Source organism: Panulirus ornatus, chromosome 57 (assembly GCF_036320965.1).
Source record: "Panulirus ornatus isolate Po-2019 chromosome 57, ASM3632096v1, whole genome shotgun sequence".
NCBI classification, from domain to species: Eukaryota; Metazoa; Arthropoda; class Malacostraca; order Decapoda; family Palinuridae; genus Panulirus; species Panulirus ornatus.
In genome coordinates, this window is record NC_092280.1 from 19,629,205 (window position 1) to 19,647,443 (window position 18,239).

The window sequence follows — 18,239 nt, forward strand, 5'->3', positions numbered from 1 at the left end:
AAGGCATATGATAGAGTTGATAGAGATGCTCTGTGAAAGGTATTAAGAATATATGGTGTGGGAGGTAAGTTGTTAGAAGCAGTGAAAAATTTTTATCAAGGCTATAAGTCATGTTTATGTGAAGAAAGAGAGGATAGTGAGTGGTTCTCAGTGAATGTTGGTTTGTGGCAGGGTTGCGTGATGTCTCCATGGTTGTTTAATTTGTCTATGGATGGGGTTGTTAGGGAGGTGAATGCAAGGGTATTGGAAAGAGGGGCAAGTATGCAGTCAGTTGTGGATGAGAGAGCTTGGGAGGTGAGTCAGTTGTTGTTCGCTGATGATACAATGCTGGTGGCTGATTCGTGTCCGCTTTCTTCTTTCACACACTTTACCAAATTCAGTCACCAACTTAACTAACTATATATATATATATATATATATATATATATATATATATATTTTTTTTTTTTTCAAACTATTCGCCATTTCCCGCATTAGCGAGGTAGCGTTAAGAACAGAGGACTGGGCCTTTGAGGGAATACCCTCACCTGGCCCAATTCTCTGTTCCTTCTTTTGGAAAATTGAAAAAAAAACCGAGAGGGGAGGATTTCCAGCCCCCGCTCCCTCCCCTTTTAGTCGCCTTCTACGACACGCAGGGAATACGTGGGAAGTATTCTTAATCCCCTATCCCAGGGATAATATATATATATATATATATATATATATATATATATATATATATATATATATATATATTTTTTTTTTTTTTTTGCTTTGTCGCTGTCTCCCGCGTTTGCGAGGTAGCGCAAGGAAACAGACGAAAGAAATGGCCCAACCCACCCCATACACATGCCTTGATTCAATCCACTGACAGCACGTCAACCCCGGTATACCACATCGATCCAATTCACTCTATTCTTTGCCCTCCTTTCACCCTCCTGCATGTTCAGGCCCCGATCACACAAAATCTTTTTCACTCCATCTTTCCACCTCCAATTTGGTCTCCCTCTTCTCCTCGTTCCCTCCACCTCCGACACATATATCCTCTTGGTCAATCTTTCCTCACTCATTCTCTCCATGTGACCAAACCATTTCAAAACACCCTCTTCTGCTCTCTCAACCACGCTCTTTTTATTTCCACACATCTCTCTTACCCTTACGTTACTTACTCGATCAAACCACCTCACACCACACATTGTCCTCAAACATCTCATTTCTAGCACATCCATCCTCCTGCGCACAACTCTATCCATAGTCCACGCCTCGCAACCATACAACATTGTTGGAACCACTATTCCTTCAAACATACCCATTTTTGCTTTCCGAGATAATGTTCTCGACTTCCACACATTCTTCAAGGCTCCCAAAATTTTCGCCCCCTCCCCCACCCTATGATCCACTTCCGCTTCCATGGTTCCATCCGCTGCCAGATCCACTCCCAGATATCTAAAACACTTCACTTCCTCCAGTTTTTCTCCATTCAAACTCACCTCCCAATTGAATTGACCCTCAACCCTAGTGTACCTAATAACCTTGCTCTTATTCACATTTACTCTTAACTTTCTTCTTTCACACACTTTACCAAAGTCAGTCACCAGCTTCTGCAGTTTCTCACATGAATCAGCCACCAGCGCTGTATCATCAGCGAACAACAACTGACTCACTTCCCAAGCTCTCTCATCCCCAACAGACTTCATACTTGCCCCTCTTTCCAAAACTCTTGCATTCACCTCCCTAACAACCCCATCCATAAACAAATTAAACAACCATATATATATATATATATATATATATATATATATATATATATATATATATATATATATATATGTATATATTATCCCTGGGGATAGGGGATTAAGAATATTTCCCACGTATTCCCTGCGTGTTGTTGAAGGCGACTAAAAGGGGAGGGAGCGGGGGGCCAGAAATCCTCCCCTCCTTGTATTAACTTTCTAAAATGGGAAACAGAAGAAGGAGTCACGCGGGGAGTGCTCATCCTCCTCGAAGGCTCAGAGTGGGGTGCCTAAATGTGTGTGGATGTAACCGAGATGTGAAAAAAGGAGAGATAGGTAGTATGTTTGAGGAAAGGAACCTGGATGTTTTGGCTCTGAGTGAAACGAAGCTCAAGGGTAAAGGGGAAGAGTGGTTTGGGAATGTCTGGGGAGTAAAGTCAGGGGTTAGTGAGAGGACAAGAGCAAGGGAAGGAGTAGCAATACTCCTGAAACAGGAGTTGTGGGAGTATGTGATAGAGTGTAAGAAAGTGAATTCTCAATTAATATGGGTAAAACTGAAAGTTGATGGAGAGAGGTGGGTGATTATTGGTACATATGCACCTGGGCATGAGAAGAAAGATCATGAGAGGCAAGTGTTTTGGGAGCAGCTGAATGAGTGTGTTAGTGGTTTTGATGCACGAGACCGGGTTATAGTGATGGGTGATTTGAATGCAAAGGTGAGTAATGTGGCAGTTGAGGGAATAATTGGTATACATGGGGTGTTCAGTGTTGTAAATGGAAATGGTGAAGAGCTTGTAGATTTATGTGCTGAAAAAGGACTGATGATTGGGAATACCTGGTTTAAAAAGCGAGATATACATAAGTATACTTATGTAAGTAGGAGAGATGGCCAGAGAGCGTTATTGGATTACGTGTTAATTGACAGGCGTGCGAAAGAGAGACTTTTGGATGTTAATGTGCTGAGAGGTGCAACTGGAGGGATGTCTGATCATTATCTTTTGGAGGTGAAGGTGAAGATTTGTATGGGTTTTCAGAAAAGAAGAGTGAATGTTGGGGTGAAGAGGGTGGTGAGAGTAAGTGAGCTTGGGAAGGAGACCTGTGTGAGGAAGTACCAGGAGAGACTGAGTACAGAATGGAAAAAGGTGAGAACAATGGAAGTAAGGGGAGTGGGGGAGGAATGGGATGTATTTAGGGAATCAGTGATGGATTGCGCAAAAGATGCTTGTGGCATGAGAAGAGTGGGAGGTGGGTTGATTAGAAAGGGTAGTGAGTGGTGGGATGAAGAAGTAAGAGTATTAGTGAAAGAGAAGAGAGAGGCATTTGGACGATTTTTGCAGGGAAAAAATGCAATTGAGTGGGAGATGTATAAAAGAAAGAGACAGGAGGTCAAGAGAAAGGTGCAAGAGGTGAAAAAAAGGGCAAATGAGAGTTGGGGTGAGAGAGTATCATTAAATTTTAGGGAGAATAAAAAGATGTTCTGGAAGGAGGTAAATAAAGTGCGTAAGACAAGGGAGCAAATGGGAACTTCAGTGAAGGGCGCAAATGGGGAGGTGATAACAAGTAGTGGTGATGTGAGAAGGAGATGGAGTGAGTATTTTGAAGGTTTGTTGAATGTGTTTGATGATAGAGTGGCAGATATAGGGTGTTTTGGTCGAGGTGGTGTGCAAAGTGAGAGGGTTAGGGAAAATGATTTGGTAAACAGAGAAGAGGTAGTGAAAGCTTTGTGGAAGATGAAAGCCGGCAAGGCAGCAGGTTTGGATGGTATTGCAGTGGAATTTATTAAAAAAGGGGGTGACTGTATTGTTGACTGGTGGGTAAGGTTATTTAATGTATGTATGACTCATGATGAGGTGCCTGAGGATTGGCGGAATGCGTGCATAGTGCCATTGTACAAAGGCAAAGGGGATAAGAGTGAGTGCTCAAATTACAGAGGTATAAGTTTGTTGAGTGTTCCTGGTAAATTATATGGGAGGGTATTGATAGAGAGGGTGAAGGCATGTACAGAGCATCAGATTGGGGAAGAGCAGTGTGGTTTCAGAAGTGGTAGAGGATGTGTGGATCAGGTGTTTGCTTTGAAGAATGTATGTGAGAAATACTTAGAAAAGCAAATGGATTTGTATGTAGCATTTATGGATCTGGAGAAGGCATATGATAGAGTTGATAGAGATGCCCTGTGGAAGGTATTAAGAATATATGGTGTGGGAGGAAAGTTGTTAGAAGCAGTGAAAAGTTTTTATCGAGGATGTAAGGCATGTGTACGTGTAGGAAGAGAGGAAAGTGATTGGTTCTCAATGAATGTAGGTTTGCGGCAGGGGTGTGTGATGTCTCCATGGTTGTTTAATTTGTTTATGGATGGGGTTGTTAGGGAGGTAAATGCAAGAGTTTTGGAAAGAGGGGCAAGTATGAAGTCTGTTGGGGATGAGAGAGCTTGGGAAGTGAGTCAGTTGTTGTTTGCTGATGATACAGCGCTGGTGGCTGATTCATGTGAGAAACTGCAGAAGCTGGTGACTGAGTTTGGTAAAGTGTGTGGAAGAAGAAAGTTAAGAGTAAATGTGAATAAGAGCAAGGTTATTAGGTACAGTAGGGTTGAGGGTCAAGTCAATTGGGAGGTGAGTTTGAATGGAGAAAAACTGGAGGAAGTGAAGTGTTTTAGATATCTGGGAGTGGATCTGGCAGCGGATGGAACCATGGAAGCGGAAGTGGATCATAGGGTGGGGGAGGGGGCGAAAATTCTCGGGGCCTTGAAGAATGTGTGGAAGTCGAGAACATTATCTCGGAAAGCAAAAATGGGTATGTTTGAAGGAATAGTGGTTCCAACAATATTGTATGGTTGTGAGGCGTGGGCTATGGATAGAGTTGTGCGCAGGAGGATGGATGTGCTGGAAATGAGATGTTTGAGGACAATGTGTGGTGTGAGGTGGTTTGATCGAGTGAGTAACGTAAGGGTAAGAGAGATGTGTGGAAATAAAAAGAGCGTGATTGAGAGAGCAGAAGAGGGTGTTTTGAAGTGGTTTAGGCACATGGAGAGGATGAGTGAGGAAAGATTGACCAAGAGGATATATGTGTCGGAGGTGGAGGGAACGAGGAGAAGAGGGAGACCAAATTGGAGGTGGAAAGATGGAGTGAAAAAGATTTTGTGTGATCGGGGCCTGAACATGCAGGAGGGTGAAAGGAGGGCAAGGAATAGAGTGAATTGGAGCGATGTGGTATACCGGGGTTGACGTGCTGTCAGTGGATTGAAGCAGGGCATGTGAAGCGTCTGGGGTAAACCATGGAAAGCTGTGTAGGTATGTATATTTGCGGGTGTGGACGTATGTATATACATGTGTATGGGGGGGGGTTGGGCCATTTCTTTCGTCTGTTTCCTTGCGCTACCTCGCAAACGCGGGAGACAGCGACAAAGTATAATAATATAAATAATAATAATATATATATATATATATATATATATATATATATATATATATATATATATATATATATATATATATGTGTGTGTGTGTGTGTGTGTGTGTGTATATATATATATATTCTTAGCCCCAGGCTTAGACTGTTGAACAAACACAAAAAGTTGGAGTTAGAGTAATAAACTATATAGATATTTAATACCAGGCAGTAGATTAAATGAAAGTTGCATATAGGTTGGATATGACATGGATGCTTTTGCTTTGATAGTGAAATAATCAGTTGATGCTCATGGACACATTTTTTATGTAAATACAGTTTGCTGTGTTCTGAGAAAGATGAGTGAAATATAAGGCATGTTTGTAAAGAGGCTACCCCTATCATTGTTTTATTAATTAACTATTATTTATCTTTAATTGACATGAAAATTTATCCTTAAGAATATCGTTTGCAATGTCAGAAATGAAATTGAAGAAATAACAGAAATTACTGAAATTACTAAAAGCTTCTTCCTTGGAACTGCAAGTCATTGTTACTATCTGGTTAGAGCTGTGCTTCAGCCATCACTGTTACAGAAGTATATTCTTGCTTGACCTTGCAGTAAGTCCTTTTATCTACCTGATCTACCATTTTTCCTTGATGTAGATCTGTCATTCTGTAATATTATATAAGTAATTAGATATATATAATGGTAGCTGGAAGCAGCAGACATAAGGAGTTTATAAATTGAGAAAAGAAGTGTTTGCTTGATATCTGATTTGGTGTTTGATATGTTGTCTAAGCTGGCACCAAAGCTCATAATGATATTATTTAGGGTAGTAGTAATTGTGAGGGAAAAAATTATCAGACAGTTGCAAATGTCTGCAGAAAAGTATTATGTTATCAGATAGATATGTTGACCTTGTACTGTGCACAGTCTTCATGGTGATGATGGGGTGGAAGTTAGTCATAGTTTGGATGAGTCAGTGAGTAGTAGTGGTTATAAACAATTGCCATCATCTTTATGTTGTTCAACTCACGTATCTTGTATGTGCATGGAACTAACACATTTACTAACTCTTTGCTGCACATGTAATTGTACTTCATCCTTCATTTGTTATCTCTTGAGTAACAGATTATTCTGATAACTATCATTGAAGTGTAGAGCTGCATGGGATTATCTCTTACTGATGCGCAATTCTTTGCCATTTTGAGAATATTTTGTTTGCCTATGCAGAAACAGCAGAAACATTACAGCTTGTGATGAGATTCTCTGTTTTTGTATTGCTTCTTGCCATACTGTGATTATAAAAGTGCTCTGAATTTTGTTTTCATAGAGAATGATTTATTTACCACATACAAACAAGGAGCTGCTTCATTTAACATAGTGTGCTTGTGCATTATCTTCATTATCTTGTTACAGTGCGGATGTGCTGTTTCATAATTTTGAAGTAACTTCTCATGTCAGTTTAGGTTTTTCTTCTTCAACTTCCAAATAGGCTTTCTCATGTCAGTGTGCAGTATGCCTTCCTTTTCCAATCAGTCTAATCTAATTCTGTATTTATTTTTCTAACCTATGAAACAGTCTTCTTCCTTTTGACCTCCATTTAAATACTGAATATGGTGTCCAATCTTTTCATTCGGTCCCATGTATGTTCTAGCCATCTCAGTTTTGCTATTTTTGTTTTTTTGTGGTATGATGTTCCCATCTTTCCTTAGTTTGTCATCTCTACATGTTATTTTTTCTTGTTTTACATGGTATTAGTCTGAAGCATATCCTTTCTGCCCCATCAGTCTATTGTAGTCTTCTGTTTTAAGACCATGGTCTTCCTTTCTGCCAAAACTAGTCTGCTCCACGTTTTATTTTTTTGAGTTCAGGGCTCTTCTTCATAATTGAGAGTAGGAATGAGAATTTCAAGAGGTATTAGTAGTGTTACTTCTGGAAAGTAATGGTGTTTGAAAAGAAACGGAGTGAAAGTACTGATTTTGCAAAGCCCTATAGAGTGAGAGAAGAAAGTGTACTAAACTTTGTTATAGATATGGAGGTAGAAAGACTAAAAGAGATGACAGATTTTAAGTGTTTAGGGCAGTCTTGGGTAAGTTTGGTGATATGGGAGGAGAGATAAGGGAGAGAGCAGTACGGGGTAGAAGAGTCACCGGGACCCTTAATAGAATAATGAAGGGTAGAGGTGTAAGTTTGGAAGTGAAGAAAGGGTAGAGGACAGCATAACCCTCCCGACCCTAACCTATGCAGCCGAAATATTGACATGGAATAAGTCAGATAGGTCAAGAGCCCAGGCTGTGGAAAGGAGTATGTGATATGACTAGATGGAATGAAGAAAGAAATGGGAGGGATGTGTGGGAAATTTGGTATGGTAGCGATGCAAAGTGGTAGAGTGGATGAAACAAAATTCTTCGAGGTGGTTTGGGCTTTTGAAAAAAATGGAAGATGAGGAATTTACAAAGGGAGTGTATGATAGTACGAATAAAGCGGTTGGTGTGAGATGAAGACCATTTTTGAAATGGGAAATGGAGTGGAAGAGTACTGGAAGGAGAAAAATGGTGGAAGAATGCATGGAATGGTGTATGCGAGGGAGGCATATGAGGACAGGGTTATGTGGAGACTCTTTTGCCATGGCTACCTTGATAGGAGCTCCCAGAGGGAACAGATATCAGATATATAGATATGGAAGTATCCCTGGGGATAGGGGAGAAAGAATACTTCCCACATATTCCCTGCATGTTGTAGAAGGCGACTAAAAGGGGAGGGAGTGGGGGGGGGCTGGAAATCCTCCCCTCTCATTTTTAATTTTCCAAAAGAAGGAACAGGGAAGGGGACCAAGTGAGGATTTCCTTCAAAGGCTCAGTCTTCTGTTCTTAACGCTACCTCACTAACGTGGGAAATAGCAATTGGAAAGAATTTAAATGAAAGTTGCATAAGTTGCTTGCATCATTCACATATTTATGTGAAATCACAGTCTACATGAGTGAGGTTAGTTTAAAAGTGAGAGCAGTAGAGATGGACAGCTAACATCTTATACTTAAAGGAGGGTATGTAGAGAATGAAAAAGTGCAAAAGATGTGTTATGTGAAGAAATCTGTCAAAGAGACATGGATGGAAATCTTAAGATGGTATGGTTCTTTAGAACAAATCGTAGATGTTACATCGGTCAAGATGTAGTGCAGTGGAAGATACGAAAAGAGGGAGATGGTAGAAAAGTTGGATAGACACAATGGGACAATGATAGTTTACATGAAGGAACCAGAGTAATGAGTGCAATGCATAATTATCTGTGTATAGGTAGAGTTGTGTATGGTAACTGTTTCATACAATTAAGTCAACTTTGTGTGTAAGGTGAAAAAGTAAGAACTGGTATTATTGATAAAGGAGATTTTGTTTCATTTTAACAACTTGAACATTGGTTGAGAGTGTTTATGAGGGAATTAATGGGTTGTAGTCCTTGATCTACCCTATGTGAATAGGAGCAAAGGTAATAGATAGCTGCAGCATTGCTAGTTGTGGAATAGTAGATGTACTTGTTGATGTTGAATGATGCTGTTGTCAGAGCCATTTAGACAATGAAAATATTTCTGGAATGACAGTTGTTGGTTTGCATTGGAGGCATTTTGCGTTTGAGGATGACGTGAATGGAGATATTACTATACAATAGTGTGCATTATGAAGGTTTAAAAATTACTTGAGTAGTTCACTCATTTGATCATGGATGAAAGAATTGTGTAACTGGGTTGAAAGGTTGTTTGTGATTGATACACTTCATGTAAGTGTGACAGGAATTGAATATTTTGTGAAAAATATTTTGTGTAACTGAGAGCATATAGTTTATTTCCAGGTGTAGTTGAACAATAAGTATGTTTAGATTTTAATTTTCCTTTTTTTTAGGTGTTACAATTATAGAGTGATTAGGCCTTAGAATGTTTAGGAAAGATTTTACATGTGCCTGCCAATGTTAGATATAGAAAATTTCTTCTTTGGTAGAATATTTTAATTATCCTCTTTGTTCAGAGTTAAGGGAACTCATTATTTATGTGTGTATCTGTCTTATCATCTATGTCCAGGCTTTATGTGAATCTCTTGTGACTACTTAACGTGTAGGTTTGGAAATGTTCATGAATGATCCTCAGGTTACGAACTGATGCTTGCATGGTGGATTAAGATTATGCATCTGTACATCTCTTCCTAAGTTATCCAAACTTTGATTTGTAGTTACTATGTAAATTATATATTTTTTGTAAACTTGATAATACTATTTAATTACCTGCTCCTTAGCTCAGGATTTCAAAATGTGTATCTCATAAGGTTATGTCCCAAACCTTGATTTTTTTTGTTGTTGCTTGCTTTGTTGAGTATTGTTTATTCATGCAGTTTTTTTAGTCATTTCTGATCATAAGCTTTGTGCTTTTTATATCTATTTTCTGCAGAAATAGTGTTTTTCATTGTTTCTAAGGTTGGGTTTGAAGATGTAGCAGAATCATGGGTACATGCAGCCCATACTTTGGTGTTCAGTAACTGTGTTCGCAAAGTTATTTGAGATTTTCTTCACTTTTGCGGGGAGTTCTCTCATACTGATCCTTTGATCAGGTTCAGAGATGGAGGGAATCAAGCATTGTAATATCTCTGCATGTGTATTTTCCAAACATGAATATGTACTCGATAGCTTTACTATATATTGTTGGATTTTTATTAGACCTGGTAAGTTTACTAATTTTATTAACTATCATCTGAAGCTGAATTGTGTATATTTCTCATTTCTGTATTATTTTTCCCATTTTGGTATTATTTCTGTGCTGTATAGTGTTGGGTACAGGTGAATTTTATGACGCTTTTTTATTGATTGAGGTATTCATAGAGTTGAATAACTCATCCTTACTTTTGTTCATCCTTGAATTGTAAACTGTAATTGCTGAGGTAGAGTTCACTTAAATCATAATGGATTTTGAGTGAAGTTCATGGGAGTATTATTTGTTAAATGGTATTGTATGAGCATTCATAATTCATGCCCATTGTTTGGAGGTAGGAAAAGTTCTTACATGGTTCTGTTTGCCTCATATTATCTTTGGCTCACCCACAATAGATCAGACATTAATTTCTTTGTAAGGAAAAATTGATGACTTATTTTTCAGAGCATTTTAAAGTAGTAGTTTTCACTAGAAGTCAGCATGTACATATATTACAAATTTCATTTTGATTGTGAAATACAATTATTTCTCTGTCATCCTGTCTGCAATGTAATTTCTTAAACCTAGCGTGACATCAGTGGGAGAACCATGGCTGATGCAAGCTTCTGGCGTACGTTTGATTTCCAGTCAGAGAAGATTCCAGGTGAAGTTACTGCTGCTGCCCTGAAGGTCAAAGTTACCAACAGCACAATCAATATAATGGTATTTTTTATTATCTTTAATGTTTTTAAGGTAAAACTTGGTCTTATATAAAAAGCTACTCCCACATAACTCGAGTTGTGTTACTGCACACCATGAGGGATGATGAAATTGAATTTTCTCCATAATTTGATATTTCGGTATTAATATGACTAAAAGAATGAGAATAAAGTGAATACTGCATTGTGAGAATATATATGATTAGTTAAGATAAGCTTTTCCATTAGCAATATGTCACACTGTAAAACCTTAGAAGAATACAGTAGTAACAGTTACTTTATTGCAACTGTTGAGATATGCCCTATAATTTCATTGATGTCAGAGTTAAAGCTCCTTCAAGCATCTGTTATTCATTGATGCTTATTCTTCTGTACCTTCTGTGTTCATAGTGTTTTTATGAACTATTGATAATAGATTGTTTTAGGTGTAAGAAAATATAGAAAATGTGCTGGCATTCTGTCCACAATCATAGTCTCTCCCTGTCAAACATGATACCTGACAACGCTTAACTCGCACAACTCAATCTTTTTAACTCTAGATTTTCCTATAATGAGTGCTAAGCTCTTTCCTGTCTTTTGGCAAAATGGTAGGAGGAATAGATATAAGAAGTAGGTGGGAATGTTAGACAGGAGCATTAGGTAGAAGTAGTAGGTAGGAATATTAGGTGGGAGCACGAGATAAAAGTATTTGGTTGAAACATTGGGTAGTGGTAGATGATAGGAACATTAGATAGGAGCCTCTGAAAGCACTACTGCCCTAGAGTTGCCCTCTGCCAGTGGCTTGTTAAGGGCGAAGCCCTAAAGGCTAAAAGTGGCACTGGAATTTGCCAGTTAAAGAGACTCTTTTGCCATGGCCACCCCTTTGAGGGAGTTCCTGAAGGTAACATGTGTCAGAGATATAGATAGATAAAGGGATATAGAATTTCAGTACCAGAATTTCTCAACGTTTTGTTGATAGACATATAATATCAGGCTTGCCAAAAATCCTTGGGATTTAGAAAAGGCTATTTCCATTTTCTCTGGAAGTGCATATCCTTTTTTAAGTTGCAGACAAGGAACCAGATATTATAAAAGTATATATGAGAGCTTGGGAAGTGAGTCAGTTGTTGTTCGCTGATGATACAGCGCTGGTGGCTGATTCATGTGAGAAACTGCAGAAGCTGGTGACTGAGTTTGGTAAAGTGTGTGGAAGAAGAAAGTTGAGAGTAAATGTGAATAAGAGCAAGGTTATTAGGTACAGTAGGGGTGAGGGTCAAGTCAATTGGGAGGTGAGTTTGAATGGAGAAAAACTGGAGGAAGTGAAGTGTTTTAGATATCTGGGAGTGGATCTGTCAGCGGATGGAACCATGGAAGCGGAAGTGGATCATAGGGTGGGGGAGGGGGCGAAAATTTTGGGAGCCTTGAAAAATGTGTGGAAGTCGAGAACATTATCTCGGAAAGCAAAAATGGGTATGTTTGAGGGAATAGTGGTTCCAACAATGTTGTATGGTTGCGAGGCGTGGGCTATGGATAGAGATGTGCGCAGGAGGATGGATGTACTGGAAATGAGATGTTTGAGGACAATGTGTGGTGTGAGGTGGTTTGATCGAGTAAGTAACGTAAGGGTAAGAGAGAGGTGTGGAAATAAAAAGAGCGTGGTTGAGAGAGCAGAAGAGGGTGTTTTGAAATGGTTTGGGCACATGGAGAGAATGAGTGAGGAGAGATTGACCAAGAGGATATATGTGTCGGAGGTGGAGGGAACGAGGAGAAGAGGGAGACCAAATTGGAGGTGGAAAGATGGAGTGAAAAAGATTTTGTGTGATCGGGGCCTGAACATGCAGGAGGGTGAAAGGAGGGCAAGAAATAGAGTGAATTGGAGTCATGTGGTATACAGGGGTTGACGTGCTGTCAGTGGATTGAAGCAAGGCATGTGAAGCGTCTGGGGTAAACCATGGAAAGCTGTGTAGGTATGTATATTTGCGTGTGTGGACGTGTGTATGTACATGTGTATGGGGGGGGGGGGTTGGGCCATTTCTTTCGTCTGTTTCCTTGCGCTACCTCGCAAACGCGGGAGACAGCGACAAAGTATAAAAAAAAAAAAAAAAAAAAAAATATATGATGGGGTGAAGATGATATATAATAATAACCCAGTTAGGGCAGTCAAAAGTCACAAGTCCAAACGCTTACACCATGCTGAAAGCAACTCTGTTTATACTCACATAGTCAATCATAGTGCTGTACACACATTCACACATCCAATCAGCTTACACTTTGCACATATTCTTGTTGACTCTCTGATTTTCTTATATTATTGTGACTTTTTAACCTATCATGTTTGGCAAACAGCTAGTAAGTTCTAGTACTGTTAGTGCATATATAGAGCCTATGAAAAACTTCTTGGATATAAAATCATTGCTTGAGGTGATTGGAAGCTGGTAAGCACCAGTTAGATGTTGGTGATGCTTTCAAATTGACATCAACAGTTGGAACTGTTATTAAATCTGCTGACAATATAAAGACTCATAAGAAACATGGAGTAAACAGCAACAAAAGTGACTTGTTTAAGGAGCGGTTTGATGGAAAAAATAGAAGGTGGCCTAAGCAAAGCTAAGGGAGGAGAGCTTGGCAGCACATCAGATGCTTGTTGCCACACCATTCCACTTCACCTCTCTAATCACCCCCACCTTTCTGCTTTTTTATTGCATATTTTAAATATATGTATCATAATGTTGAAGGGATGCATTGTTGCTCATTTATATGTACACTCACTTTCGTGGGTAGACATTAGCTGATCAGTAGTGTCTGGCATTGCTGCAGCTTGTGTCAGTAAAGAAACCAATAGACACATCACCACCTCACCCCTTACCACAATCCCCCCTCACCCCATACCACTGTCCCCCTCACCATCACCACCTTTATCATCACTTCATCACTACTACCTCTATTATCACCACCTGAATCATAGTTTCAGTGATGAAGAGATGGATTAGTTTTTGCTAGAGCAGAGCTGTATGATACCCACTGCCTCTAGCATCCCATTTCCTTTCCACTCACCGCATCTCACTGACATGCTACCTCTCTCTCATTCCAGTACAGTCTTCCCTACTCATATAACAACTGTCATTCATGATACAATAATGTACATTGTTTATTTGTTATTTATTGATTATTAAAGATGTAATACTGTTATAATCTCCTGGTTATTAATACCAGTAACTCCATACATTCACAATACTGTACATATGTCACAGGTAAATCACAGGTAAAGAATAACATCATCAGGAACATATCTCATATATACATTGGTATAATGACCCCACAGAGAGCAGTTTCTCGTAACACTCCATTTTCCTGGAATGTATCGTGGGCACTAATTGGTTTATTAGTATATTTACATAAAACTTTTAAGAATTCATGAGTACTTCATACTCATACATAAAGATTTATTTTCACAAACATTTTTATTTTTGAATTTATAAACTGTTTTGCATGTATGGACTTTCTGATATACATTACCTTAAGCAGTAGAAAATACTTTGTTTCTTTGGCAGATACTTTGTGTAACACTTCAAGTGAATACGATGTATTTGGCTTTCATTTTTGTTCTCAGGGATCAGATACTTTCTACCGAGAGGCTCAGCCTCCAGAGGGTATCACTAGTAGTGGAGAGGTTGTTGTTCTCCTTCATGGTGCTGCATTCCAATCTAAAACATGGCTGGACCTGAACACCATTAACCTCTTGGCAGCAATGGGACATCATGTTATTGCAATTGACTTACCAGGTGGGGATGTTACTGTAATTTTGTGGACTTATAGTAACATTGATATTATCAGCTTGTCCTCTCTTTCATATGCAAATATATGAACACCAGCCTTCTTTAAAAATGAGAGATGGTCTATTCCTGGTGCTGCCTTGCTAAAGCACGAAGTGGCAAACGGTTATGATGTATATTATATATATGTGTGGAATGCAAGAACTTTATCTCAGAGAGCAAAAATGGGGATGTTTGAAGGAATAGTGGTTCCAACAATGTTATATGGTTGTGAGGCATGGGTAATTGATAGGGTTGTACAGAGGAGGATGGGTGTGTTGGAAATAAAATGTTTGAGGACGATATATTGTGTGAGGTGGTTTGATGGTGTAAGTAATGAAAGGGTAAGAGAGATGTGTGGTAATAAAAAGAGTGTGGTTGAGAGAGCAGAAGAGGGTGTTTTGAAATGGTTTGGTCACATGGAGAGAATGAGTGAGGAAAGATTGACAAAGAGGATATGTCTCAGAGGTGGAGGGAACGAAGAGAAGTGGGAGACCAATTGGAGGTAGAAGGATGGAGTGAAAAAGATTTTGAGTGATCAGGGCCTGAACATATAGGAGGGTGACAGGTGTGCAAGGAGTAGAGTAAATTGGAACAATATGGTGTATGGGGGTTGACGGGCTGTCAATGGAATGAACCAGGGCATGTGAAGCGTCTGGGGTAATCCATGGAAAGTTTTGTGGTTCCTGGATGTGGAAAGGGAGTAGTATTTTCGGTGCATTACACATGACAGCTAGAGACTGAATGTGAACGAATGTGGCCTTTGTTGTCTTTTCCTAGTGCTACCTCACGTACGTGCGGGGGGAGGGGGGTGCTATTTCATGTGTGGTGGGGTGGTGAGGGAATGGATGAAGGCAGCAAGTATGAATATGTACATGTGTATGTATATATATGTCTGTGTATGTATATGTATGTATACATTGAAATGTATAGGTATGTATGTGTGTGTTCGTGGGTGTTTATATATATACATGTGTATGTGGGTAGCTTGGGCATTGATTGAGGGTTTCTAGGAGGTAGAGGGAGGTGCAGTGAACTAAATTTTATGTTCCATTAACACAGTAAACAGTGTTGGTGTCATAAGGTAGACTGTGCCTAGATAAGATAGCTAACTGCCCACTAACTAAGAAGCCATACATAGCAGTAGGCATGGGTAGCTCTAGAGCTCACATTCATTTGTTTTTACATTGTATGGTGTAGTCATTTCTGTGATATTGTGATCCATTAAGCTTGTATCATTCTGTATTAGAGAGAGAGAGCTGTACTGAAGCTGTATTATTATGAAAGTAAGTAAGAAAGAGATTCAATTTGAAATGTTTGATAAGTACAAGAATATGTTTGCATTTTACTATTTCCCAAAACGTCTCCAAGGACACTTCACATTGAGATGTAAAATCTCATTATTATTTCCCACTTTCAGCTTAAGTTCACTCTGTAAATTGATTTTTTTTTCTGCCTTAATAATGATAATTTTTATTCGGATTGTTGTCTTAGTGGTTTTCCTTTCCTGCATTATTAGAACATTCCATTCTGTGCATGTTAATGTCAGCATAAGACAGTTTCTTTAGCATGTCTTTGTTGTAGGGTGCAATTTTATTTCAGTTATGTTTGTTGTTTTTTGCAGTTATTAGTTTTAGTGGTATTTTGGAGTGATATGTCTTGATGGTAGTGAATTTTTTTTTTTACTTCTGATGAACCATGTTATTAGAAAAGAGGGCTTTTTGTGGAGGGTCTTTTCTTTTTTTCATATTTAATTTTTGTACTGCCTTGGAATGAGATATGGCACATAGAATTTAGGAAGTATTTGATTTTTATCTATAGTGCTTTTGCTTATATGTTTCTACATTTAACGTACAAGGTTATGGAAAGACCCAGGGTGCACTGTCTGGTGATCGAGCTGATTTTCTGCAGTCCTTATTGAGCAGCTTGAAGGTCAGCCATCCAGTTTTGGTCTCACCTTCTATGAGTGGTGGGTTCTCCATTCCATTCATCTTGAAGTATCCTCAAGGTGTTTCAGGATATGTGCCAGTTGCACCTGTGTCTACTAGCCAGATTGTTCCAAAGGCCCAAGGCTTAATGGTAAGTGAGAAACTGAATTAGTGAAAATAATAGGACATTTAATTTCATAAGAGTATGAATCATGAATTTAATTTCTCTTTAGAAATATTTGGATAACATTCTATGAAGATCGGAATCTCCTCATTCAGAGATGAAGTATTTAATTAAAGGCACCATCAGTTCATGTGTAAGTTTTTTGTGCAAACTTTGAGATGTTGTATTGAAGACATGTCATTCACTTAATTGTCATTTGTGTAATCTGGCTGAAAAGAAAATTTTATGATTCATACTTCAAATTTATCAACCTTATGTGGATACATTCTTATAAAACAAGAATAATGATTTGATGATCTCTTATAGAGGGAAGTAGAGTTTTATTTGTTAAAAAGGAACAGATTAAGATATGATGATGAGCACTGATGATAATGAATTGAAGAATAACAGTATGATGGTGGGGGGGGAGCAAAGAGTTAGAGAAAAGCTTTAGTAACAGATATTGTCACAGGAAATATTTGCATTGAACCTTGCTCAATTTACCTTGAACATGATTCTGAATTATTAGTGTATGAATTCAGGACTTTACTGTCATGAATATGAAAAGTGGGAATTTTATTTTTGTCAATTTGAGGAACTGTTGTATAACAGACTTGTTTGTGGAGAAGTTTTTCACATATCCTCTCTCCATGCCCACACTTCTGTATTTCCACATCCTCTGTCACTGATGTTCCTTAGTTTTTCTTTTCTCTTCCAACTGACAGTTGTATTGAATAGTCCTTTTTACAACAACCATTATCTCATATTATCATATTATTCTAGTAATTGAATAATGTAAGTAACCATTCACTCCTCAACACCTTAAATTTCTTTGATTTCATAATGCCCAAGAATGTCAATAAGTTTTTTACACGTGTAAATAGGGTATCTTAGCTTCATAGTGAGTCCAGGGCAGTACCCTAGTCAGGGATTCAGAGGGGTAAAATTCTCTGAATTTTTAGAATTTGAATATTTTTCACAGCATGAAAGACATTTCCTTCAGCACCATTTTTTGAGTGAATATTACAGAAAAGCTTTATTACCTAGTATTTAACCAACTGAAAATACATATGGTGGTAACTAGTACCCAGCACCCGTACAATTTTGTCCAGAATGTTTTGGCGTACCTGATGAAAATTTTTTAGCTGAATCAGAATCAGAAAAAAGCTGTTGCTGAGTAAAAACTCCACCAAAACCTAATTTAGCACAGATACGCACCACAGCATTTGTTTGGATCAAACTGAGATGATGTGAAGGTGGATCCAAGTTTCATGTTCAATACCAGTTGATTTATAGTTTTTTTCCACATCTGCTGAAGATTAGATAGCCGCAGAAGTATATAACTTTAGAACATTGATGTAGCAAAAGAATTTTCACCTGTAGTTTTTTCATATTTGTTTGCTGTTTTTCACTTTAGCAAGGTAGCACCAGGAGTAGATGAAGTAAGGGCCTCATATTCTCACATCCATTCAGTAGCTGTTATGTGTGATGCCTCAAGACCACAGCCCACTATCCACAGCCCTTTCTTTAGTTTTCTGCAGCTGCTTCATATGCCCTGGTTAAGTCCGCTGAAAGCACATTGCCCCCCCTTTTATACCACATTGCTCCAGTTCACTCTACCCCATGCATGCCTTTCACCCTTGTACATGTTCAGGCCCAAGCACTCAAAATCTTTTTCACACCATCTTGCCATCTCAATTTCTGTCTCTCCTTACCCCCTCCACTTCTGGTGCACCTGTAAACTATATAGGGTAAACACCCATGCAACCAACAAGTCCTCACATCCAGCATTCTAATTCTGGCAGATTTTGGATACAGTAATTAAGGTTTTTGCATACACTCAATTTTTTCAGACGCCAGCA

General features: G+C 38.7%; 1 protein-coding gene across 2 annotated transcripts in view; it reads left to right on the top strand.

Moving 5' to 3' along the window:
• The window catches only part of LOC139766225 (putative protein-lysine deacylase ABHD14B), a 65,444-nt gene that overhangs the window by 14,766 nt on the left and 32,439 nt on the right, over positions 1–18,239 (top strand). For both annotated transcript variants that reach the window (XM_071694548.1, XM_071694547.1), the window contains exons 3-5: positions 10,365–10,499; positions 14,085–14,256; positions 16,145–16,365. In XM_071694548.1, coding sequence (XP_071550649.1) covers positions 10,365–10,499; positions 14,085–14,256; positions 16,145–16,365 — 528 coding nt within the window. The remainder of the gene's footprint in view (positions 1–10,364; positions 10,500–14,084; positions 14,257–16,144; positions 16,366–18,239) is intronic.